Source organism: Anoplophora glabripennis, unplaced genomic scaffold (genome assembly GCF_000390285.2).
Source record: "Anoplophora glabripennis isolate ALB-LARVAE unplaced genomic scaffold, Agla_2.0 scaffold45, whole genome shotgun sequence".
Classification (NCBI taxonomy): Eukaryota; Metazoa; Arthropoda; class Insecta; order Coleoptera; family Cerambycidae; genus Anoplophora; species Anoplophora glabripennis.
In genome coordinates this window covers 167,801-193,942 of record NW_019416437.1, presented here as the reverse complement: position 1 = coordinate 193,942, position 26,142 = coordinate 167,801, and the positions used below count along the sequence as shown (strand labels likewise).

The 26,142-nt window shown below is 30.3% G+C and overlaps 1 protein-coding gene across 2 annotated transcripts; it reads right to left on the bottom strand.

Annotated features, from left to right (window-relative positions):
* Positions 1-287: 287 nt before the first annotated feature.
* LOC108917106 (protein tramtrack, beta isoform) lies at positions 288-25,565 on the bottom strand. Of its 2 annotated transcripts, none has more exons than XM_018723548.2 (4): positions 24,483-25,565; positions 19,744-20,154; positions 16,871-17,220; positions 288-1,519 (listed from the first exon to the last, which is right to left on the bottom strand). In XM_018723548.2, exons 1-4 carry the CDS (start codon positions 24,768-24,770, stop codon positions 1,090-1,092), a joined length of 1,479 nt encoding a protein of 492 aa, XP_018579064.1. In that variant the 5' UTR covers positions 24,771-25,565; the 3' UTR covers positions 288-1,089. The 2 variants fall into 2 exon arrangements, with proteins under 2 accessions (XP_018579064.1, XP_018579065.1); XM_018723549.1 differs by lacking the exon at positions 24,483-25,565 and adding an exon at positions 20,492-20,643.
* Between the last annotated feature and the right edge of the window lie 577 nt (positions 25,566-26,142).

Below are 26,142 nucleotides of genomic sequence, written 5' to 3'. Positions count from 1 at the left end.
TATGGAGTGTGCTATAGGTTTTCAACTTAAAAATAGGTGCTCTTTCCAAAAATGCAATAATATACAGGGGTTCCATTTAAAATAAGAAAGTTAGTAAAAACTTCCGGTATAACCGGAATTATGATGACCTTGAAAATATTTTAGCTTGGTAGGCCTCACGGTCCGTATCACGCCATCACAATTTCAAAAAAATCCTTCGAGCGGTTTTCCAGATATCCATCGATGGAGTTCGTGGTGGGACACCCCGAATTTAAGTCTCAAGTGTGAAGGAATAATAAAAGATGAAGTTATTATATCAAAATTTTTAATAAATAAAAAAATCTACATAAAACGTTTAATACATAAAACATACGTATATGTAAACTGGTATATGAATAAATACCGATCCAAAAGAGAGGCACATACTCAACACATAATCTTGTACCAGAGACAACTTTCGTGATTCCTTAAACCAAACATAATGTTATACAGATCATTAAAAATAATAATGTAAGGTAAAATAGGTAAAATATAGTACTTCCTATATAACTTATGATTAGGCACTCAAATAATAATTGTATAAATATAGATCATTATATAATAATATAGGTATGTTGTAATAGGAAAACATGAACCGTTACTTCCATGTTTTAATACAAATATATGACAAATTCTACACTATACTAAACAATTTTATGCTTAAATATACATAAATAATATATACTTATTTTTTACTCTAATTGGGTACTTTCGGATTGCGTACCCAAAGATAATGCACACGAAATACAAATACTGAGAGTGGAGCAAATACATTGCAGTTAACCTACTATTAAAGCACTATAAATAGGATTGCAATGTAGAGTCAGTGCAGAAGACTGTCCGTCCGGACCCTGTGATATGTTCCTAACACTAAACTACCTTGCCAATATATAATATTGCGTAAATTGTAAATATACATAATTTTATGTAACAGATATTATTTTGGTATTCTCCATATCACTACGTTTTTCAGTAAAGAAACTTTTTTTTAACTAATCAACTAAAGGAAAAGTACAAAATTACTTTGGTCTGTATAAAATACTAAAAGTGGAAATACTCAGTACAATCAACTTATTTGCCTTGGTCACTGTTGCTTTCGGAATGATCAGAATTATTGTTAACCTTCGCCTCGGGCTTCTCCTTCTTTATAATCGTAATGTCGGGACAATTCGCCAACACCGAATTACTCCCAGACGTGGACGTGGTGCTCGCAGGTGTGGACACTAAGTTCTTAAAGACGTTTGTGTTATTTGAAGGAATATCTGGCAAGATGGAGTCGGCCTCGTCGTCCGATTCGGCCTCCTCGTACGACTCCCCAGCGTTTGACTGCCTACTGGAATTTACGTCTGGTGTGTCGAGTTGTGACATGGAAATTAAATAATTAGAGAGAGTCTGGGGTGTTACGTTGAGCTGCTCAGCCGCTCGAAATAGGGTTATTTCTTTTCTTTTTAATTTTAATAATACGTCTGTTGGGCCCTGTTCCGTCCAGAAGTCTCGAACTCTGTAAGAGAATAAAATTAGTAGAAAAGAAGAATACATAAGTACAACACATTATAATTATATCTTCATAAGTTAAGAAAATTAAGTTAACTGCTCTACACAGTGCAATTACACCACTCCTACAATTTTTTATACAAAAAAAAAAATACTTAAACCATGTCGATATTTAATTTCCTTTTTTTTTTGTTCCCAAAATTAAGCTTCTATATGACCCACACTTACAATTGTTTTAACAATGCGTGGAATTTTTTTTCAAAATATTTCAATACTACAAATTCAAATTTTTAATCTAATTAAAAATTTATTAATCACGCCTTTTTTTTACTCCGAATAAAAAAAATAACATGAATGATACCAATACTTAATCTTTGCAATTCTCTGATCTGTAAAAATTTTTAATCAAACATATTTGAACAATGAAACAGGTCAATGCAGTTTCTTAGGGAATGCCTGAGAACTATGAGATATGGGAAAGGTTGCATATACAGGGTGTGCCATTTAACGCTCCCGCTGCCAATATTCCCGAAATGAAGAATTTATTTTAGTTCCAAAAACTGGGGTTGTTAGATCCCGCGAATAGCTTCAAATTGCAGTTAGAATTGTTAGTTCAAATCTTTCTGTATAGATGGTGTGGTAATACTAAAAAACTTTTTGATTCCTATCGATAAATTTTGAGTAATTTAGTAGTTTCTTCTAATATTTACTTGTTTTCGAGATATGTCGACTTAAATATGCAATGTATGATGTAACAGGATCTATTATTTTATTTAAATCACACTGACACAAAATATTCTTTTAAAATATTGTTATAATGTCTTTTTTCGCACCGCATATTAACTAACAAACAATAAAGTATAAGAAAACAAATGATTTATGGTTCCAACAGGATGGAGAGCTCCCCCCGTATTAACACTATACCAATGCTGTGCAAGAATACTTAAATCAGAGGTTTCCGGGAAAGTGGTTAAGTACTAACGGAGTAATAAGGTGGCCGGCTTGTACACCAGATTTGACCCCATTGGATTTTTTCCTATGAGGTCATTTAAAAATCACTATATATCAGGACCCTATAGAAGACATGGCAGATTTGTATAATAAAATTTATGCAGTTACGGCGGCTTTAGATGAAGTATTCGAGGAACCTTACAACCCGTTTCCGGAACTAAAATAAATTTCTTTATTTTTAAGGTATTGGCTGCGGGAATGTTAAATGGCACACCCTGTATACACAATCTTTTTTTTTGTTTTCATAATCAATTGAACACATCACAGGTATTTTTTTCAATTTTCAGAAAATTAAATTTTTATTGTATAAAGTTATATCTATTTAAATTTTAATTTGACACTAACTATTTTTCAGAGGTTCTTCTGAAGAGCGATATATCCCTTGAAAGGTTAAGATGATGTGCCAACCAGCCCAGAAATTGTTAATTATAACTGCCACCAATAACCAGGTTGACACACAAACGAAATTTTTAAGATAATTATGTACTTTATGAATAAATATTTCTTTTTAAATTTTGAATTTTTCACAGTTTAAAATTAAATAACAATGAAACGAAACCATAGAAATATATTAAAGGCGTCTTTCAAATTAAAACAACAAACAACCAAGGAAAAGAAAAACTATTTATTACACTGATACTTTGCACTGAATGTAATGTTCTTCCAAATAATTGTTTTTCATTTTTATATATTGTTTGTTGCTTATTGCCTAATGCTGCGATTTGAAAGGCACCACACACATATGACATACATATTGTGATTTATTAGAACCCGGTATATTTTAAAAATAAACTAATTTACCTCGTAAAACACCACCTGTAAAATTTGAAAAAAGTACGAGTTTAATAATTCTAGTTTTTTGTACAGTAATTCCCAATGTTAAGTATTATTCACTATCATTTGTTTTGTAGTTAGTTTAGTTAAATGACTTGACAAGTATGTACAAACGTGTTATGATGCAAACATGTAACGATGGCAACTTTAAGTGCTTAAGATTTTTGTGACATAGCATTTACATACGGTGTTCTATAAAAAAATGTAAATGCATTTGTGAGAATGCATACAAATTTACTGATAGATATGTATCAATACCAGGAGTGGTTTTACAAACTATCCACAGACTTCATGATACAGTATCCCTTGTTAATCCATAGAAGCGTTACAGTACAATGTCATATTGCAGTTGATGAAGAAAATCCTTCTATGAGTACCAAGAAACTGCCTGTCGATTGTGATTATTGCAAATTATGGTGTACATTATTTTGGATGCAAATTATCGTACCCGATAAGTTCTAGAATCTGTGGATTTGCATATTGCAGATTTAATACCATTTTTTGAAGATTGCCCTTAAGTATCTTAACAGACAGTCTGATTCATACATGAAGAAATATATTAGCCATGAGGTTTGTGCCTTTTTAGATACTAAATATCCACAGCTTTGATATGTAACAAAAATGTGATAGCATCATAAACATTTTTTCGCCAATTAGAAATATGACTCAAATATACCAAACAAACTTTGAATATTGTCGATCTCTCACATACGTACTTTTTATTTTATTGCACTTGCAATTATATAGTATTTTTCAGTGGATCCGTCACCCGTTATTAGCATTGATATCATATAGTTAAAAGTGCCTATAAGAGAAAGCAAGATTTAAAATTAACTCTCCAATGGTGGGAGCAAATTTCAGTAAAGTATTAGTTTTTATTAGAATTAAAATAAGTAAAAGTATCTAGTTAAATATAACAATTTTAACACGTTCAATGCCAATGGACACTTATATGAGGGTTGCCTTATATATTTCAAGAATGAACTTTTTACAACTTTCGACATGGATTATCTCAACAACATAAGTTAAAGCTTGTAGACAGTCCGATCTACCGAGGATCTGACTTGACGGATGAAACTTCTCTGGGCGAGTGCCCGGGATTTGCATGTAGTAGAATGATGCTCGTGGGGAAACCTTATTTGGAACCCAAGGAACTGAGAGAACTGTCAGCAAGGAAGCTTTTGGACTTTGTCAAAAGGAAAAAACTACTCGCTGAATAGGACTAGTAGTGGGACGCAGAATAAGCCTAATTAGACCACGGTGCCATGGAACTTATTAGGACCAACCTCTAGGAAAGAAGAAGAATCTCAACAACAGTGATTCGATGAACTTAACTCGACTTGTGGCGATGAAACACCATCAAAACCCACTGTATATTGGTGGTATACAGAATTCAGTTGAAAACATTGATGCTATGTGTGAACTGATATACGATCATCATGTGACTTATCGTGAAATTGAGATATCCTTGAGCATTAGTGGGAGCAGCATACATTCAATATCGCATGAACATTCAGCGGCCAAAAAAATTTGTTTGTGTTGGATCCCACATAATTTGACAAACGCTCAAAAAAAGGCTCATGTCGATAGTGTAACGTCAGACGGTCAATTCTGAATGGTACACAACCATTTGCTTCGGAAGAATAAGGGAAACCAACCACTGAATATGCATCATTCTCCACCAGAACACTCAAACAAGAGACTTTTTGAGAATTGAANGCAAAAAACGAAATTTTTTTTACAATTTCAACACCCTGTATCTCGAAAATTGTGCATTTTAGAGGGTAAGTTAATACAAACTTTTTTTCAAATTTTTGGACGAGCTATCACATCCTGAAGTCCTGCGCATATATTATGAAACACCCTATATATTACCAGTTGTAAATAAAACTAATTTGTTTTTAAATAATTATTTTTGTCGTTTTATAAAATGTACTTAAAGAATAAATTAAAATACTAATCACATAAATTTTAAATATTTGGACGGTTATTAATAAAAAGTATTTGTTAGTAAATTTTGAAAGCATTGTGTTTAGATCAGTGCTAATGACCTCTGACATTGACCTAGTTTAGATAAAGTACATCAATGCACATGAAATGATATGACAACGGGGTCTTAAGCAGACAAAAAAGGAACGGAGAAACACCCAAAACATCATCACTTCATTATATTACATTTATTTTAGTTGATAGATCGATAAATAGATTTATAATATGGTAGGTAATTCTGCGACTTTATGTGTGAAATATTAGTTTTTATTGGAATTGAAATAAGTAAACGGATCTTGCGTAGAGTTTTTGTACCGGGTAGGAAAGTACCGATGGTCTACCTGAAGTTACGTGAGAGCGATAAAGTAAGCCATAGAAATCCATACGATAGAGAAGGATGGCTATAATGAAGGCGTCTCATAGTCACCGCCCGTTTCGCCCTTCCACAAATAAGATCCACTTCTTATTTGTGGAAGGGCGAAATGGGCGGTGACAATTAGACGCCTTCACTATACCCATCCTTGTCCATCACATGGATTTCTATGGCTTACTTTATCGCTCTCACATAACTTCAGATAGACCATCGGTACTTTCCTACCCGGTACAGCTCCATAGTTATTTATTTCAGTTTGAACGATATGGTGTTTGTGTCCTGTTGAAAAAAAAAAAGGTTAAAAAAAAATCAGTTTTCACAAGAGAATTTGAGAAAACAACTTATATGTTTCTAAAGGTGAAAGGAAGCATCCGTACAAGTATGACCCATTCAAAGTAACACAATGTATATTAACGAGTATATTATTGTAAAATCTAACATCAAATATGATGCACGTAGAGATTTAATATTAAAATATTTTCATTCGTTTCTTAATAATAATGTTTAGGATATACTATTATATCAAAGAATCCTAAATTCAAAAATGTTGATTGCAATTAATTTTATTATATTTTAATTATCATCAGAATTTAATAGAAACCGTATTTTTGTCTTACAAGCAGGACAGCGAAAAAATTTTGCTAAACCACTGACAAATTCACTTTTCAGAAGACATATTTACCAACAGAAGCTTTTAGAAGTTGATAACCCAACAGGAAATCAAAACAGTTGTACCTCATCCGACCCACTTTTACATTTCAATTGTCGAGTTCTAAAAGCTCTAATTTCCATTACAATACTAGCAGCCAATATTTCATCTACAACTAAAATTACAGGGTTCCCACCTAAAACTAGAAGATAATTTAAGAGTAAATGAATTTCTGTAACAAAATGTAAAACAGATGTCAACAAATGGTGCGTTTGAATTGCATGAGAATCAAAATGGTTTTTAAATCAAGTGATTACCTCAAACCGCAGATAATGATTATTAAAAAATGAAATTTGAGAAAAAAAAATGGCAAAATTAGTTACGTAAACAGGTAGTGCCTCCACAAATTTAATTAAACATACTTAATTTCCCTGATTTTCCATTTTTATAGAGCTACTCTGATTTCCCTGATTTTCCAGGTTCTCTAGGTATTCCAGATTAGTGGGAACCCTGAAAAAATATATTACAATATACAATTATTATATAAAAAAGGTAATTTATTAAGTGATTTATTTAGTGTTTACTGATTTAGAAAGAAGTAATATCGAGAGCTCTGTAGACTCGTCTATCCATTATAATGAACTGCTTCTGCCTGTCAATAAACCCTTTAATTTCTATACTTTGTAGTGCATATTTTCAATAATGTTTGATACGTTTCACATAGTGTGCTGTATATTTTATTTTATTTTATTTTATAAGAAAGAAACAAACAGGTTATAGAAACCTAATTACATGTTTCTAATTATTATAAACTAACTGTACAATAATAAAGATTAGGGAGTACTTAGTCAGAACCAAACGGGGAATATCTCAAGAAAAATCCGTATTAGAAATGGCTTTCAGAAACTGGACCAATAAAGTATCAAAAATGCCTATTGATATTCTATCGTGATATTTATTAACAATTTCACATATACTGTTAATCAATGTTTTAGTATTTGTATTAAATATTATTTTCGTGGGACGTATCCGGTGTTCAGGTATATTTATGTTTATTTGTGAGAGCAGATAGGGAGTGTCGAGGCTTCCATTTATGATTTTATGTAAAAACACTAAATTTCGCCTAATTCTCCTATGTTCTAATTTACTAATTTTAAATTGTATACGATAAGGCTCATAAGATGTAAATCCAGTAGTAAAAAATTTTTTGTAATATAAGTACTTTATGAATTTATTTTGTATTGTTTCATTTGTATGGCTAAGACATTATTTTGAAGGTGTCCAAATTATAGACCCATATTCCAGGCGGCTGCGAATAAGTGTATTAAATAAATATATAATAGAGTTAATGTTTTTGAATTCGCCAGTTACCCTTTTAATGAGGCCCAATAACCTATATGAGGCATTAATAATTTCATTTATATGTTTTATAAAATTTAAATTAGACTCAAAGTATATTCCTAAATCTTTGGTTGAATATATTCTGCTAAGAGTATTAAGATTCATTGAATAAGTATGGTGCTTTACAATGTTATTTCTATTGAGTCATTACTTTGCATTTATCTAAATTAAAATGTAGGTTATTCTTTATAGACCAGTCACGTATCCTATCATGTTGTAATACTGAAAAACTGTTCTCATTTTCAATTTGTTTATATATCTTTAGATCATCAGCATACATAAGACGTTCTGAGGAAATGATCTTTGGTAAGTCATTTATGAATATTAAGAAAAGTAATGGACCTAAATTGGAACCTTAAGGTATACCAGACCGAACCGAGAATATCTGTGAATCAGTACCTTTATAACAAACAAATTTTTTCCTATCCTGTAAATATGATGAGAATAATTTTATTATATGTTCACTTAAACCGACCGAGTATAATTTAAACAATAATATATCATGATTTACAAGAACAAAGGCTTTGGCAAAGTCTGTGTATATGGTGTCAACTTGTTGTCCTGCCTCAAGAGCCAGATTAATTCTATTAACAAAAGAAGCCAAGTTTGTCCCTATTGATCTGCATCGAAAAAAGCCATGTTGTTCTGGAGAAATAATATTTTTAATGAAGCCATATATTTTTTCATAAAGCATAAATTCAAAAATTTTCGCAGTGCAATTTAAAATCGTTATAGGCCTATAATTAGTGAACAAATGCTTATCATCTTTTTTATGTATTGGAGTTACTCTAGCTATTTTAAAAACCCTTGGAAATGTACCATAATGTAAGACTTTTCGATAGATTATTAATAATGGATATAATAGGAGCTCTCTACAAGCCTTAAATATATAGCAGGGTATACCATCTGGACCAGATGATTTTTTGGGTTTTAGTTTTTTAAAGGCATCTTCTAGATCCTTCACACCAACATGAACATCGTTCAAGTGACTTAAATTAATAGTTGAATTATCTAAATTATTCTTTGCTAACGTGATGTCATACGATGCATCATTAAGATCATAAACTGAATAGAAATAATTAGCGAAAGCATCAGAAATACTTTTTTTATCAGATGTGTATTCATCTTCAATGAGAAATTGACTCGAGCTATTCCTATTTTTCTTTTTTCCATTTATAAAATTCCAGAAGATGTTGGAATCCTTAGTTAAATTATCTTCTACGCCTTTAATATATTGAGCATAAGCCTGTTTGACTAGCGACTTAACTCTTTTTCTTAAATCTTTATAGGATTTGAGGAAACAATCAGATTTGTGTTTTCTTCTCCTAAAGTATTCTTTATCCTTTAAACATGATTTAATTTCTTCTGTGAACCAGGATGGGTAGTTTTTTTTTTTGATTTATTAGTACAAATTTTATATTTAGGAACACACATATCTAGAATCTCATACAACTTCAAATAGAAATAATTTACAGTATCATTTACGTCGTCAATATTATTTAATATGTTTCAATTACAATTGTTAAGTAACTCATACAGTTGTGCAAAATTAGCATGTTTAAAGTTATATTTATTTTCCAAACCTTTAAAATCGTTTACGAAATGCTTAACTTGTCTACATTAATTTCAATTAAGAGGGCAGGATGTTTACGATCAATATCCACAAGAGGTAGAGATTCTTCGGTAACAACGCATGGCAATGAAACCAATACTAAATAAATTGACTTCGTCTCCTACTTGCATAAGTGTAATATCACCTAATTTTACTAATACTACACTTAGTGAAAAAAGTTTTTGCAAAACCTTATATTATAATTGTATCAATTAAAAAGATAATTATATAGTTATTAAATGATGATTTTGAGTATCAATCAGTTGTAGTTATTACTTGCTACAGGTCATTATGTGTAATACATACAGCAATTCACACATTTTATAAATTATTTATATCGAGATGTTCAAATATTACACAGAGCGATAATTAAAAATGTAGACAAATTTTAGGTGATTCTTTGAATGACTTTAAAGCAAAAAGGTTAAACAAACATAGGTCTGTGAATGGAAGTTTTCGAGATACAGGGTGTTAAAATTAAAAAATATACAGGGTGAGTTTTTTTTAATGTTTAGTGTAGGGATCTGGGAAAGTAGCAGTGATACAAAAAAACTTAAATGAGGAAAGATGTGATGTGTTTTGTGATCCTTATTAAGTGTTACTTTTATTTATAAACGTCATGGCTGACTAGATATTTGGAAAAATCCGAATTTGGCCAATTCTTTCAGATGCGTGTAGCTCCGTTGCTATTTATTTTATAAAAAAAATTTAAATTAGAGTTTCAGGTTTTTCAGTGTTAATAAGACAGTGTAATCAAATTGTTCGTGTACATTTTCGTTTTCAAGTTATAACATAATCTTCAAGTTTTTAAATGTAAACCATAGTTAGCTTTGAGCTAGAAAAAAATGTCTTTTTTTATGCTTTCCAATGATTTAATATTCAGTATTATTTTGAAAAATGAGAGAACTGCAGCCGTTTTTAACTTTTCAATTGCGCGTTGACGTAGATGGCTATGAAAATTATACGCAATCCAGCGAATAAAGTCAGAACAATTGAAGTCGGCATCATGTGCGCACCTTTGTACGTGTCAGGGCACCGGAGCAGTGTGCGACTGGCATATTTTCAATAAAACAATAATAATAAGTAAAGAATAAAGAATTTACATCATAATGATGGAAATCGTTTGTGGTATTTGTGGTAATTTTGTGAACAAACTATTATTTACTTTAAAGACATTAAAGAAATTGTTCAAAAATCTGACCGTTACTATTAATGCACAAGATACACCTTTTTGAAACAGAATTTGAGGATTTTCTCACAGAACGGGTATCAATATTGTCAAAAGTTTCCTGAACGAATATAACACTCAATAATATTACGCTTTTCCTCTTCTGAAAAATTCATTGTCTTTGGCAATTGAAACGACTTTTAAAAAAGAAAAGTCAAATAATGCTACAGTAACTAAAAGCGTAGTCAATAAACATTTCGATTGTCTTCACAGCCATCTATGTCAGCAAGCAACTGAAAAGTTAAAAACAGCTGTAGTTTTCCCATTTTTCAAAATAAATAACAATACCGAATATTATATCGTTGGAAAGCATTAAAAAAGAAATTTTTTTCTAGCTCATAGCTAACTATGGCTTACATTAAAAAAACTTGAAGTTTATGTTATAACACTTATAACTTGAAAACGAGAGTGTACACGAACAATTTGATCACACTATCTTATTAACACTGCAAACACCTGAAACTTTGTAATTTAAATTTTTTTGTAAAATAAATAGTAACGGAGCTACACGTATCTGAAGGTATTGACTGAATTCGGATTTTTCCAAATATCTAGTCAGCCATGACGTTTTTTCAAAAAATAAAAGTAACACTTAATAAGGAACATAAACCTGCACATCTTTCCTCATTTAAGTTTTTTTGTATCTGTGCTACTTTCCCAGATCCCTACACTAAACATCGAAAAAACTCACCCTGTATATTCACCTTTTCTAAAATATCACAGAATGACAAAACTTAGGCGGATGATTTATATAAATACGAGTAAAAATTTTCACTAAAAACTTCAGATATTCGAAGCCACTTAATATTTTGTATAACTTTCATTAAAGTTAGTAAGCAAATCATTAAACCTAATATGTCTATAGTACAACTTCGTGGACTCTGCCAATAGTACATGTATTTAAATCTAAATTCAGTGAATTTTCACTATTTATTAGATAAATAATTAGCCTAAGTTTGTCGTTCTATATCAAAACTTCTAGAAAAATATTTTAGAAAAGGTGATTTTTCTTTTTCATTCTGTATCTCAAAAAGTATTGATTTGTGAGCCCACATTTATATAACTTTTTTAACTTAAAATCACCCAACGAATTATTTTTTATGTATCCTTTTTGTTGGTAGAGATTTTGGTTCTTCTTTCATGTCTATTTGGACATATTTTAGTTTAATTGTCCTTCATATTTTTGGAAAAATATAAGACTGTTTAAGGTGTTGTATGGACATCTTATATTCATGTTCGGCTATAGCTATGACAAAAATGCATCTTGGTCAAGTTTCATTAAAGATCTTACAAAGTATCAGTAATCATAATAAAAAATAAACAAAAAAATGTTTCTGAAGGCCCATAGCTTCTTAAGGAGCAATTTGGTACTCATTTGTACTGATTGTGAGATGTTTGTCTGAGGAAGCTTTTGTAAAATTTTTGCTAACAAATTATAAATCATCCTGTATAGATCAATAACAGAAATAAAGTACCAAATGAGAAATCCAATCGCAGGATTGTGGGATCCCAAAATCTCGGGATTTCAATTTCCAATTTATTGGTTTTAAATTTTGAGATTAATCCCGCAAATTTTGAAACCAAATTATTGGGTGTCCTAAAATTCAGCAAGATTTGAAATATGCACCATTTGTGCGATAAAGTGTTGCCAACGAAAAAAAAAGATAATGTGAGCTGTTCAGGGTTATTAAAAATGGAGCATTACACGAAAGAACAATGTTGTTGAGCAATATTTGAAATATAATGATAATTTGGCAGCTGCAGTTCACAATTTTCGTACAAAATATGGTCAGAATAGTAATTTAGCTTCATCAACTGTGAAGAGATTAATTGAAAAATTCAGAGAGGTGATCTTAAACATTCTGGCCGTCCTTCAACAAGTCATTCAACACAAAACATCAAAGCAGTTCGTGAGAGTGTTGCTGAGAGTTCAGGAACATCAATTCAACACCTTGGTCAAGAATTGGACATTTCGAGAAACCCTCTACACCACATTGCCTTAAGAACTGAAGCTTACTGACCACGTAGAGTAAAGAGAGTTCGTTGAATGGATAATGGATAAGTGGATGCTGATTGTGGCTTCGTTAATCGACAAAATTGGCTCATTTGGGGATCAGAAAATCCATGAAAGATTGTTAAGAAACAAATGCATCCATAACGTGTCACTGTTTGGTGTGTTTGGGCTAGAGGCATCATGGGACTATTCTTCTTCGAAAATATGGCAGATCAGGCAATAACAGTTAATGGTGCTCGTTAAAGCAACTTGATAATTCAGTTTTTTGTGTCTAAATTGCAAGATATGTATATAGACAATAGGTGGTTTCAACAAGATGGTGCCACATTCTACCATACAGTACGAGAAATAATTCAATTACTGCAGTCATTTCCTGGTTCTGTAATTTCCCGTTTTGGTGATTACCATTGGCCACCCAGATCATGCAATTTAACGCTGTCGGACATTTTTTCTTTAGGGTTTTTTGAAGTCTAAGGACTACGTCAAGATGCCCACGACCACTCACACCTTAAAGTGGTATTGAGTGCTGAATTAATGAAACTCAGCCATATTTATGCAAAACGGTAATGGAAAATTTCGACAAAGTAATGTGTATATGCCAGCAAAGCCATGAAGACCATTTACTCAATATTCCGTACATAACCCTGTACTATATACTTTATAAATCAATAAAAAATTTACCATTTTTAATTAAAAACCTGTGTTTTCTATCAAAATTACTTGCGTGAATTTTGAGACACCCTATATATATGCATATACCGAAATTTTTCTCCAACAGGATCAAAGCGATTAAAATCTGGTTATATTTAACCCACAGTGACAATTGAAGAACATATTTGTGATATTCTTTGGTCCAATAAAGAACCTCGATTTCGACTTATACAGGGTGTTTGATAAGTTGATGCATTCCTTGCAAGAGGTTATAGTACAAATGATTTGTGATATATTTCCTTAATATACCATATTCCGAAAACACTTAGTTTCTGATCTACAGGGTGTTAAAGTTTTAATAAAAAAAAATGCAAATTTATAAATATTTCAGAAACCGCTCAGAATATTTTAATGGAATTTTACAGGCTTTGACAGTTAACAATAATACACGTTTTACGATAAAAACATTGTTTTCAGTTTCACCAGTGGTGTGTGCACAGGCACGTCTTTGGATATTTTTAAAGAAAAAAATGATACGGCACTGATTTTTCTTAAAATGAAAATTATTTTTAAATTCCTTGTTCAATTTGGAATAGAAAAGGTATCTCGACTGTTTTTCTTATGACGCCCGTTTTCGAGAAAAAAATTTAAATCGTTTTATTGCATGGTGTAGTCCAGTTTCAATAATTTGAAAAATAGCAGAAATCAGCTCAGCTTTTTTGTACCAATTTTATTACAACACCCAGATCTAACCCCAGATCTAAGATACGTACGATTGAGAAAATAATACAGTGCATTACCGATGCCATTATTATACTTAGGCAGACATTTTTGACCAGGGTAACCCGGAAAGAAATAAGAAGGCGGGCACGTGCGTGCATTAGAAGAAGGGGACTTCATTTTAAGCAAGATCTTAAGTAATTAGTGGCGGCGTGTGAACATTGAATGTGTTCTGATTGTGTGCTACATTTGTTGAATTGAATTCCGGGATATTAGGTGCCCGGAGAGTCTCTAAATGGCGCCGAAGCCGAAAAATTTTAAAAGTTTCAAGGTCACGCGTTTTCCTGGCACTTCTGAATTTCAAGGAACAATCCATTTATACAAAAATACAGATTTTCACAAAAACGATTTTTTAAATAGATACCTTTTTCAAATATCTATTCATGAATTACCTACTGACTGTATAAATAAATTGGAATAAACTAAATATATTTTATTAAATTATTGAATATTGTTTATAAACAAACAAATCGCTTGTGAAATTTACCAACGATTCAACGAATTTTAATTGTCCTCGCCGTGTTATGATTTTTTCTTTATCTTTTTTTATATATATGTACATATATTATATTCCGGGAGTTATATATGCAAATCCGAAATCCAGGACCATACAGCTAATTCCCAGTACAATCACAGAAAATCCCGGTCATACCCACGAAACACATCAGGGTTGTCCGAATTTTCTGTCTCGTCGTGTCCGCAAAGTGCTAATTCGAGAGTTCTGCAAAATTTTATGCAATCTATGATTTTAGATAATACATAACGATTTTTCGTTACATGTTCATTGTGTTTCCGTATATTATACCAATATGCAGAATCTAACTGACTTCTTATGTTTATTTTACCTAATGACTTAAATTACTTAAATCTTTCACACTGTATATCCATGCTTTATCCTCACCGAAAAGTAAGCACAGAAAACAAAACAGTGTATTTTTTAAATCACACCCGCACACCCATTCTGCTTTTGTGTATACATTATTGTTAAATTGTCTTTTATAACTTTTACTTCGGCTTGTTCCACTAACTTCAATATTTAATTGTGGTGTTGGCCCACCTAATTCTTTTATTTTTAGTTTATCCTCATAAGGCAGAGAACCAAATAAAACACTATTTTTCAAAACGGTGACCACGATATTTCAGAAACTACTGCACTGATCTTGTTCAAATTCAAACATCTTTAATATGTTATAAGCTAGCGATTGAACTAGGATTATCATGATTGCTTCGGTAGTTTTTTTTCTACGAGCGAGAAACTTAAGAAAAAATGAGTAAAAAATAGAATTTAATTTTCAAAAGTGTATAAAAAAAATAATTTTTGTAATTTAGAATTCATTCTAGTTCAATCGCTAGTCTTAAATATGAAGATTAAAATGCCGTTTGGTTTTTTGATTTCAGATAAGCAAAACAGCCGCAATCTTGGTCACCGTCAAGCACCTCCTTCACTTGATGTCTTCGTGTCGGCCACTATAACTTTGATTCTATTATATATTTTGTCTTCAAAAAAATTTGTAAAGCTCATTTAAATGTTAATAAAGAGTATGCAAAAACAATGAGATTTATTATTTCGATGGTTTGCCCGTAAAAAATTTTTGAAAAAGCCGTAAAAAAACAATCGAGAAACTAGAGGACCCCCTTAAATACATAAAATTTTATGTGTTCTGCAGCTCCGCAGCTCTTATGGTAAAACCCCCACTGTAAGTAATTATTAATTAGAATAAGGTAATGACATAATAATTATATTAGTAATTTTTTCATTTCCTAACGAGCTTTGTACTTATTTAATACTAAAGATTAGTTAAACGAATTTTAAATTACAGATAACATAATCTAATCTTTAATTAAATGAAGAAGCTTTTAGACTGATCAGTGGCGTATCATTTTTTTCTTTAAAAACATCCAAAGACGTGCCTGTGCGCACGCCACTGGTGAAACTGAAAACAATATTTTTATCGTAAAACATGTATTGTTGTTAAATATCAAAGCCTGTAAAAATTCATAAAAATATTCTGAGCGGTTTCTACAATATTTATAAATTTGAATTTTTAATTAAAACTTTAACACCCTGCAAATGGGAAACTAAGCGTTTTCAGAATATGGTATATTAAGGAAATATATCACAAATCACTTGTACTATAAGCTCCTGCAAGGAATGCATCGACTTACCAGAGTTAGTATTACCATTCTTTATTTTCATTTCAAGACAGGACTTAATCCCGAGAAACCATGATAATTATAGTAATTTTCAAGCAATAAATTAAATAGTAAAATGTAAGCTTTGGTGTACCATATCTACATGATAATTAAAAAATAAAGATAAACTTTTAATGTTCACCTGAATTCTTAACCCCTGTATATGCTACGTTAGTGTACATTTACCACTACACATTACCAATACAAAATCATATGATTAGAAAAAGAAAATCATCAAAATCAGATAAGCTTTCACAAGAAAATCAGGTTTGAAGTTGGGGCTCATGCTTAATGGCACTTTAATTCAGAAATAGGACATACTTCAATAAGAATAATGAATAATGTAGACAAAAATCCGTAACTTAAACGTGATTCAAAGGTACTGGCATAGAAAATTTAAAAATCAACCAGTTTGCATGCTTGAAAATCCTACACATTAAAAAAAAATTTTTGCCATGCATTAATAAACCTTTACTGACAGTTAGTGCAGCATTACAATGGATTCCCTACCATCTACCTAACCCAAGAAATTATTTTTTTCCATGTCATTTCCTTATTATTTTGTACTCTTAACACAGTTTACTGAAATTTTAACTAAAAATTTTGCTAAATTTTTAACATACCTGTATGGATGTTTCAAACATCCGTATGAGTCCCTGTATCTTCCATACAGGGTTCCATAAGACACTCCCAACAGTTCGGCGGCCACTTTCATCTCAAGGTTCTTGGTCTTAATAGCGTCCATCACCCTCTTAGTAAATGGTTCCTCCCAAAACTGCTGTCGACGACCTGTATTCAGGTAATCGTTCATTTTAATAACATCGGGCCACTCTTTCTCCAATGCAGGAGTTAAGAACGATTGTGTTCCTGACGTGGTTACATTGGTGACATTTTTTGATTTGTTATCTCTTTCGTTTTGCAGAGAGAAGGAGGTGTTACTTCGATCGTCAACAATCACGTCTTCATCGTTGGTCTAAAAATTGGAAAACGGACAATTGTAATCGATTTTTTGAAGTTGCATATTAGATATGGGGTTTATAAAGATAAGTTGAAAAATTAAATATGCTGTAGTAGCAATTTACATAGTTTCTAAGTCTGTGCAGGTTATTTCAAGTTTCTACCTATAAAATTGATCAAAAATAAATAGTTAATATGATAGTTTAACGGATTTTATCCCCAGATTGTGATCCACGAATGCGTTTTTGCGCCTGTATCCGCGCTAATGAGGATCAATTTCAACATTTTCTCTAGAAATGGTAAGTTTTATTTCATTTTGTTTCATATTTTAATGGACGCAGTTGGCAACTACAGATGTGTAACAAAATCCAGGACGCGTAGTAGTTTATTGGTTAGTTCTCGGAACGGATGGGCCAAAAAGTAAAATATTTCAGTCAACACTAATTATCGAAAGTTAAGGGCTCTCAAGTAGGTTTAGCGTCGTCCTTCGGAGAATATTTTTTTTAACAAGTTCACTTAAACTGTCGGGGCCATGTGTTGAGCAGGTATAAAGAAAAAAAATTGATATTTCTAATAACGCGCGAAATACATTCCAAAGAACGTAGGAATTCCAAAAATAAGTTGTTAGAATGTTGTGAAGAAAAGAAAGTAATAGATCAAATAGCTGGTTTTTAGACGGATTTTCCAGCTATTAAGAATATATTAAATGAGATGGGCTAATCTGTCCCGTATTGCTATGCAGAGTCGCAAGAGGAAGGTATAGGGTTGTTTGTAAGTTTAGTCTCAAAATTATTTAGACAAATGTAAATTCAGGCCATTAGACAACTATTAACATGGCATAGTTATGCCAAGGCGTCCTGATATACCCGCCAGTAAAATAAGAACAGACACTTCTGGACCCAAGAAATGGGCATGTCAATGTGAAGTGTCGAATTCAGGAGAGACCTACGAAAAAAAAAGGCAGTTCTTCCTTGGGTTTCACATTGAGCAGTCTACTTAGTTTTAGAGTCGCGGGTTAATTTAATAATCAAAGTCATTCAAAAGTCATTCCAAATTTTGCTATGGATCGAGCATTCCCTCAATCTCGGTACACTGTCGCGTGTCAATAAAGTAATTAATAATGTTTTTGGAGCCCGTTGTGTCGTTATTTTGTTTGTTTGTTTTGTTATATTGTTATTAAAACCTTTCCTGGAAAATTTTGGTGTTTTCTTGTTCTTCCAACTTAAGTGTCACCCTATACAACCAACCACTGGATTACCTTGCACATAAGCGACATACGGTAAGTGTCTGGTATTCACTCTCTGAACATACAACATTTCTAAGTTCCCACGTATTAATTAAATTGTAGTGATAATTATAAACTCCCTTTCGAGAATTAAATAGTAAACTCTTTTGAAATCCAGATTCGTTATGATACTGGTTATAACGATAATAAAGAAATAACCCATCAGGATACAGATGCTTACGGATGCGGTTCTGTTTGTGAACTCTTGCAGTAACAACAATGCATTTAAGATAGTAATTACTATTAATTAGTATAATAAGAAAATATAATTTTTTTTAAATATCTATTTGTCTTAGTTTGTACTTTTGCATTGAAAATTCCCCAAAAATTGAGAAGTATCTTTCTATCTTTTAACGACTATTTGTTTACACGGCTGGTCAACAGCACATAACTCATCGTACAGCACACAGCCAGAACCATTCCGGAGAAAATATTTTGATCCATAATTGAACTTTAATTTGCGAAAAAAAAACACAAAAATAGAAATTTTTCGTATGAGACTTTTCTATTACAAATATCGTTAGGAAGCTGTAGTTTAATTTTTATAGATTATGCATGCCACACCCTGTATTTCGTGTCTAAATATATTACATTTAATAATTTGTCAGTTATAGGGTCAATATATTTGGAAAACCTTGTATATTTGCACATATGGATGAAGCATTCTCCCATCAATACATTAACTTGAGATTTAATGACACAGATATAGATAAAACAGGACATATCACATGATCAATGACAAAAAAAATTATGTCAACATCAGGTTTTCTATTCTAATTAGAGTTCACTGTATATTAACATATATTTGAATTACCCTCCATAATTGCTCAATTATCAAAAAAAATCTAAGGCATTCACAATACTTATAGGATTTAAATATTAAACATGAAATTTTAACTCATATTGAAAAAATTACGTAAATTATGTATATTAAAAATGAATGACATCAGTAATATAAATAAATAATTCAAAATCAAAATGGTTTTGAAGTGTTTACATCTGTCTTCAATAAGATGTTTCTGTAAAAGCACTTCATTTTTTAAGATAAAAAATCTCAATCTTCAATTTTCTGTAATTCATTTCCAAAAAAATCTATTAACTCAGCCACAGATAAAAATAATTTGTTACAGTTTTACTACAACCTATGAAAAATGATCAAACTAATTAGTTACATTTTGAATATTTTTTTCATCTTTTATTAATGACTGTGTTTATGAACACGATAATTTTAGCATAACAATTATTAGTACCTACCACTTCCTTTTTCACTTTTACAGGTGGTTCCTCATTTTCAGCATTTTCTGTGGCTTCGTTTGCTGACTGTTCCTCTTCCCAAATATTTAAGTCATGTTCGCTGCTGGACATAGCATCATTGGAATAAGCGTCTTCTTGGGCTCCCCCTGTAACATTCATTATCCTGGGTGTTGTAAAAGTTTGATCGTAGTCGTCTATCGGCGGCCGACCTCTTTTCCTTTTATTTGATGGCGAATCGAATTTTGTGGTAGGACTGTCCATGACAGCCTGAACTTGAGGTATTGCAGTTTGTACTCCATTGGAATTTGAATCGCTATTTCCTGGTTGCTGTTCCTCATCCCGCCAAGAAACTTCCGCCAGACCCTTTATCCTAAGCTCCTCTGCTGTTTTTAAGAGAGTCGCAAGGTGGCACTAAAAATATATCAAGGAATTATAAGATCTGCTTTATTTGAAATCTTTTGAATTTAATGTTCAGGAAACGTGCAGTTTTTCCCAAAATGAACACATTTTTTTAAGATAAAAGTTTTCAATACCTATCAAATTGAATTCATATTCAATAATAAGGCACCCACGTTTTGTGAAGCTCTATGTATACATATGTGACAAAACTATTATTTATTTATCCATTAATAAAAATATTTCAAATTATATTTACAATTTTTCATGATAAAACAGAAATATATTATTTCAAGTACTTATTATTTTTTTTAAAATTAAATTACCAATAAAAAATTAACAGCAGACTAACAGCAATAAAAAATCCATTTGCATTAAACCTGGTAGGAACATAAGTAATCAAAGTAAACATGCAAGTAATAAACAATGTTGCAAAATTGAAATAATACTAAAAATACTTTTTTTAAGAATACACCACTGCACTAAAGCAGCATTTGGCACAAACCAGTCTTTACAATTTCTACATAAAAATAACAATGAGTTCATAAAGTTTTTTGACCTTGTAGATTATTTCAAAAATTGGGAAACATGTTCTTAGAATTATTTGAAATAATACTGCAAATAACTGCAAATGAAAAATATTTCTCAGTTCAAAAAAAAACATGATTACAAGACTGGTATTTAAAAGGAAAGACTCAATCTTTGTTTATTTTTGATGAGCAAAGCATTAGTCACTCTGTTAATCTTTCTATGATTATAAATAAACTGTTGTGTAAAAAATATTAATGCTGACAAAATATGTAAAAGAATATAATGCCTGTAGTTAACAGGCAAGTTAATGCTGTTAACTACAAGGCTCCATATTCTCTTTACATTAATAATTTCTAAGTGTGAAAATAGGCTTGAAATCCTTCAATTAGAATATGTCAAGTAGCTTGTAACCACATGTAAAAATCTCAAAATGGATGTTACTGGAACGTTATTATGTGTTACATCAACATTCCTAATTTAGTTGGCACAATAAAAATTTGTAAATAAAAATGTGTTTATTCCCAAGAAGTTTTAATTTGTCAAATAATTTGTATAAGATTGCATGTAATTAATAAGAATATTCCAGAATAACAATTACAAAATGTGTACTCTATTTTTAAAACAAGTATGTTTAAATACTAAAATAATGTAAAATGGAAATATACTTGTAAGTAGATCTGCTTCTACATTTCATAGGAAATGAAGTTATGAAATTATATCTATATCCTAAATAACCACAATTTAGCCAACTATTGTAGTAAAGGAGGAAGTTATGAAACTTGGATTATGTTGATAGTAATGCGTAGAAATATAAAAAGGCGTAAGATAAAAAGTGAAATGATATTCTTACTGAAATTAAACAAATTTTGAAATATAGAATTACATCAACTGTAAAATTTCAATGTAATAGTTCATGGAGCATACGTACAAAATTTATTTAAAACCAAAATTAATATAAAAACTGAATATACTAATGCGTATCTTTTATATAGGTACATCTGTATAGGTACATAAAAACAAATTTTGAATAGATACTCTAATTAAAATATAAAATTCATCATCATTAAAACAGTGACAAGAATTTAACAAAACAAATATAAAAACATTTTATTAAATAATAATTTATCTCGATTTTTATATTATACTTATCCACCTATTTCATTCTATTTCTACTTATTTCCCTTACCACAACAAACAATTTTTTTCATGTATAGATAAGCACTGATAAAGAGAAGTATAGTATTATTACGAGTATTATTATTTAGAATCAGTCATAGTATGTAATAAAATTATCACATTTTTTTACTTAAAACTAATCTGAAGGTAATAATGTAATATAAAAAAAAATACCAAAAATTTACTGTTAAACATTTTGGAAAATAGCACAATAAGAAAAAAATACTTATACACGTGGTATAATGTATTGTTTACATATAGGTATCATAATCGTGGAGTGGTATTTTATTATACTCTACTTGGAAGACAAAAAATAAAATTAGTGAGCGCAACAGATGTTTTCTTTTATTTTTAAGAAGTAGATAAACCTAGAGGTAAACAGTGGGGAAACACTATGTACAAAAGCAGGGAAGTTTCAAGACATTCATAATTATAAGAGAATTCAAGGGGAAAAACCATATAAATCTAAGAAAATTTGATATGAAAGAAATTTGTGCTACTACCTAACTAAATTTAATATTCTCGTGTGAATTGTAAACCTCAACAAAAATTCAGAAATGAAGTACTTAATGTAATTATTAAAAGTACCTATGAAAGGACACATTCCTTCAATTTAACAAATCTGTAAATGTTTAAATATACAAGCAAAAATGATCTGCAACATGTGTAACTTATAAATATTGATTTATTATAATTTATATCGCAATTTATAGACAGCACAACTAAACTAAAAACAAGATAAGGCATAAACAATATTTAATAATTAAAATTTTATATCTGACAAAAACAATTTAAACAAGTAAAATATGGTTCACTTTTTCAATATTTTTGTTATCAATTTTTATATATTTTCAGATAAATTATTTTCCATGTATAATAAATCCCAAGGTCAAACAAAATTTCAAACAATTTTATAAGCTACATGCTAACAGAAATCCGAATAGATCTTACATGAAAGTTAATTGAAGGTCATTTTTTAATTTCTATTTGAAACAGTTTTTTACTATTATTCTTAGCAAACACAAACAATATGGCAAAATCAAAAATAATATATTAGAAGTTTCACAAATAAATTAATATTTTAAACTGTCTTAACATACAGTATGATTCATAAATATTTTGATACATATTTACATTTTATTTCCACCATGTGCAAAATGCCAGAGTTATACAGAAACTTCACATAATATTCATACACATGTTCATATAAAAAATTGTATCGCTTGATGAATACCATTGAAATTATTTTTTATCAATTTATAAACTTTTATCTTGATTTTAAAATCATAGTATTTAGTTGATAAATTATGAATGCCAGAATTAAGTAGATCAAAATTCCAAAAAATAGTATTTTCATAACCAAGCTTTAAATTAAAAAATTATAAAACACATTATTTTCAAATTAATCTGACAACATGGTAAAAAAGGAATGGACATTACAAAGTGTTGAGTCATTTAATTCTCATATAAAATTTCATTTTCAATTTTAATCATTGAATAATTGAATAATATAAAAAGCTATGGTTTATTAGATCATTCAAATTAATCATAAGATACATTTTTTCAGTTCCTTTACTTTGTCAATATAATAACAACACCCTTCAAAAAAATAATCGGCTTTCAAACATATGCTGATGATTTTAGAATAAAATACTTATTCCAAAAATAAATATGACTAAAGTATGTATATTAATTTGAATATCCTTTATACAAAATGACTGAAACTGGAAAATTATTGATAATATTATTTAAACATATAATGAGAACTGTGATACAAAAGTATGGAAATTATAATTTGGAATATATCTTGATCGAATTTGATATTGAAGGTCATCAGCGATTGTCAGACTATCAAAAAAAAACAAGAATTTTAACAAACATATTATTTGTTTTAAATAAATTCAGTTATGCATCAACAATGAATTTACTTTCTGGATATATTACTATGCAACATTATAAATATTTACTGTACGCAACCACCTATGTAATAAAAAATAATGTTAAATACATTGTGTACTGAAAAATTTTGTACATCTTTCTGATATAGTTATAGTTACTATTCGATTAAAAATATGTTGAAATTAATAATTCCTAGATTAAAATAATGATACATTTGATATAGAAGTACAATAACCTAATGGTTGTTGACTTAAAAAATATAAACCAACATTAAAACATAATTTTAATAGTAACAATATTACCTCAAACATTTAAGTGGCAAAGAACTAAATATAACATAGCGTCACATACTTAGTAGGTATTTGCTTTCAATTCAGTGGCATAAAAATGTCAGACCTAAAAAGCAGATATACTTAGGTACCTACATAGTTCTCGATACTATTACAGATATAGAAAATGCCTTGGTTATAGCTCTGTACTGGAAGTACATAATTTTTTCTTTTATTTATTAATAAAAATTATGATGTTTTTTATTCTATTTACATTAGATACATCAGATGAGCACCAATTTCTTTCAACCAAAATTGAGTGGATTTTTTAAAATATAAGGATCATGAAAGTTACATATCTGGTGCAATTATTAGTGGAAATAACATGAATAAACAGTAAATACTACGAAAATCAGATATTCATAAAGAAAACTTAACATAGTCTGGGGTAATATTTAAAGTACTTACATGTTCTACGTTAATTTCTCCTTTGTACATAAACTCAACTAAACATTTTATATCTACGTATTTTACATCTTTCATTATTAATATGGGATCTTTTTCTTCGTACTGGGAAAGTATTGTTTCAAAATATGTACTACATGCCGATAAGACAATTTTGTGGGCTTTTATTGTTCTTCCTTCACATGCCAATGTAACATCACAAAATGCTTCTCTTTCCAAGAGCTGAGAAAACATAGTTTGCAAATTTGAATGATGGTACCTCCATCTTAAACAATACTGTTGAGGCAGCATTTTGTAAAATTTTTGTTGGTTATGTTGTAAAATGTTATAATTACACTTAATTTAATAATATATTTACAACGTAAAAAGTCGATTTTTTATTAAATATCTCCAAGTCCCCTTTTAAAGAACTTCAAAACATCAAAAATAATCAATACTTGCACTCTTTTTAATTCTTTTTAAACTCCATAGTTCGCGTTTTTAAAACACAAAAACATTACACTAACACAACACACCTACAACTCATTACTTTTTTTAATTGAACTAATTCAAAGTTCACACGACCTTTTCTCAAAATTTGAAGACGCGTATATAAATGTTCAGTCATTTGGAAAATTCCAACAAAAAATGTGTCCCTTAGTTTTTTATGAGTCAGTGAGCCAATAGAAACCACGTAAGACCCCTATAAACCATGTATAGTCTGTATATTCGCCGGGCCAAGCCTTTAAGGCAAATCAATACCCGTTCGTCTTAAAAAATGACCGTACAAAAATGCTCAACATTTTTCTAGATTTCTCTCAACTTAAAACTAACACACGGCGAACGCGAAAGATAGCTTCAACTTCAAAGAAACAACTATCTTTTTAGGCTAAACTAACGGCATCGAATACACAGTAACGCAAACTCAAAACGGGGTCAAAAATTGTACTAGCTACGCTGACTGTACCGACAGTAATTAGGCCTTTCATATTTATTTTTATAAACTTGAGATTTTTCAGAACCTGGGAAAAGAAAGAGAAAATCTATACACAGACAAGTTCAACGATCGCATTCTTTAACTAGGCATTAGAAAATTGTGACAAAACAACCGTAAATTTCCCAAGTATTATTATTTTCATAGAAATTTATACATAGTAAACATTTTAGAACATTTTTTATATAATAACATGCAAACAAGTATTTAAATTCTTAATTAAAGTATCAATCTGTCTTTATCATGGAATTTTTTGAAAAAAAACGATAGAAAGAGATAACAAAACATGCCGTAAAGAAAACATATGAATAAAAAACACTACAAATTACATGAAGTTTGTCACTAAACCTGACGTCAAATTTAAAAACCTTTAACTAAGAGCCACATTCTTTTCTCACATTTTAGCCGCATTATAGGTTATATATTTTTTTATAATTCTGCTCATAAAATGGAACACATACTAGAACGTTTAACAGCACAAAATTGATCTGGCAGCTTATGGCTTTAACTGAGATTAAAAATGTTCTTTTGGTTTATACAAATAAATTTCTAATAAATATCTGATCAACCAACTAAACAGTGGTCATTGGTCGATCACTTGGTACAATCGATCTCAGATCTCAGGCACTTAACGATTTTTGGTACATACGTATCACAGAAAAGAAATTTAACCTATCAGTTAGCTTTATT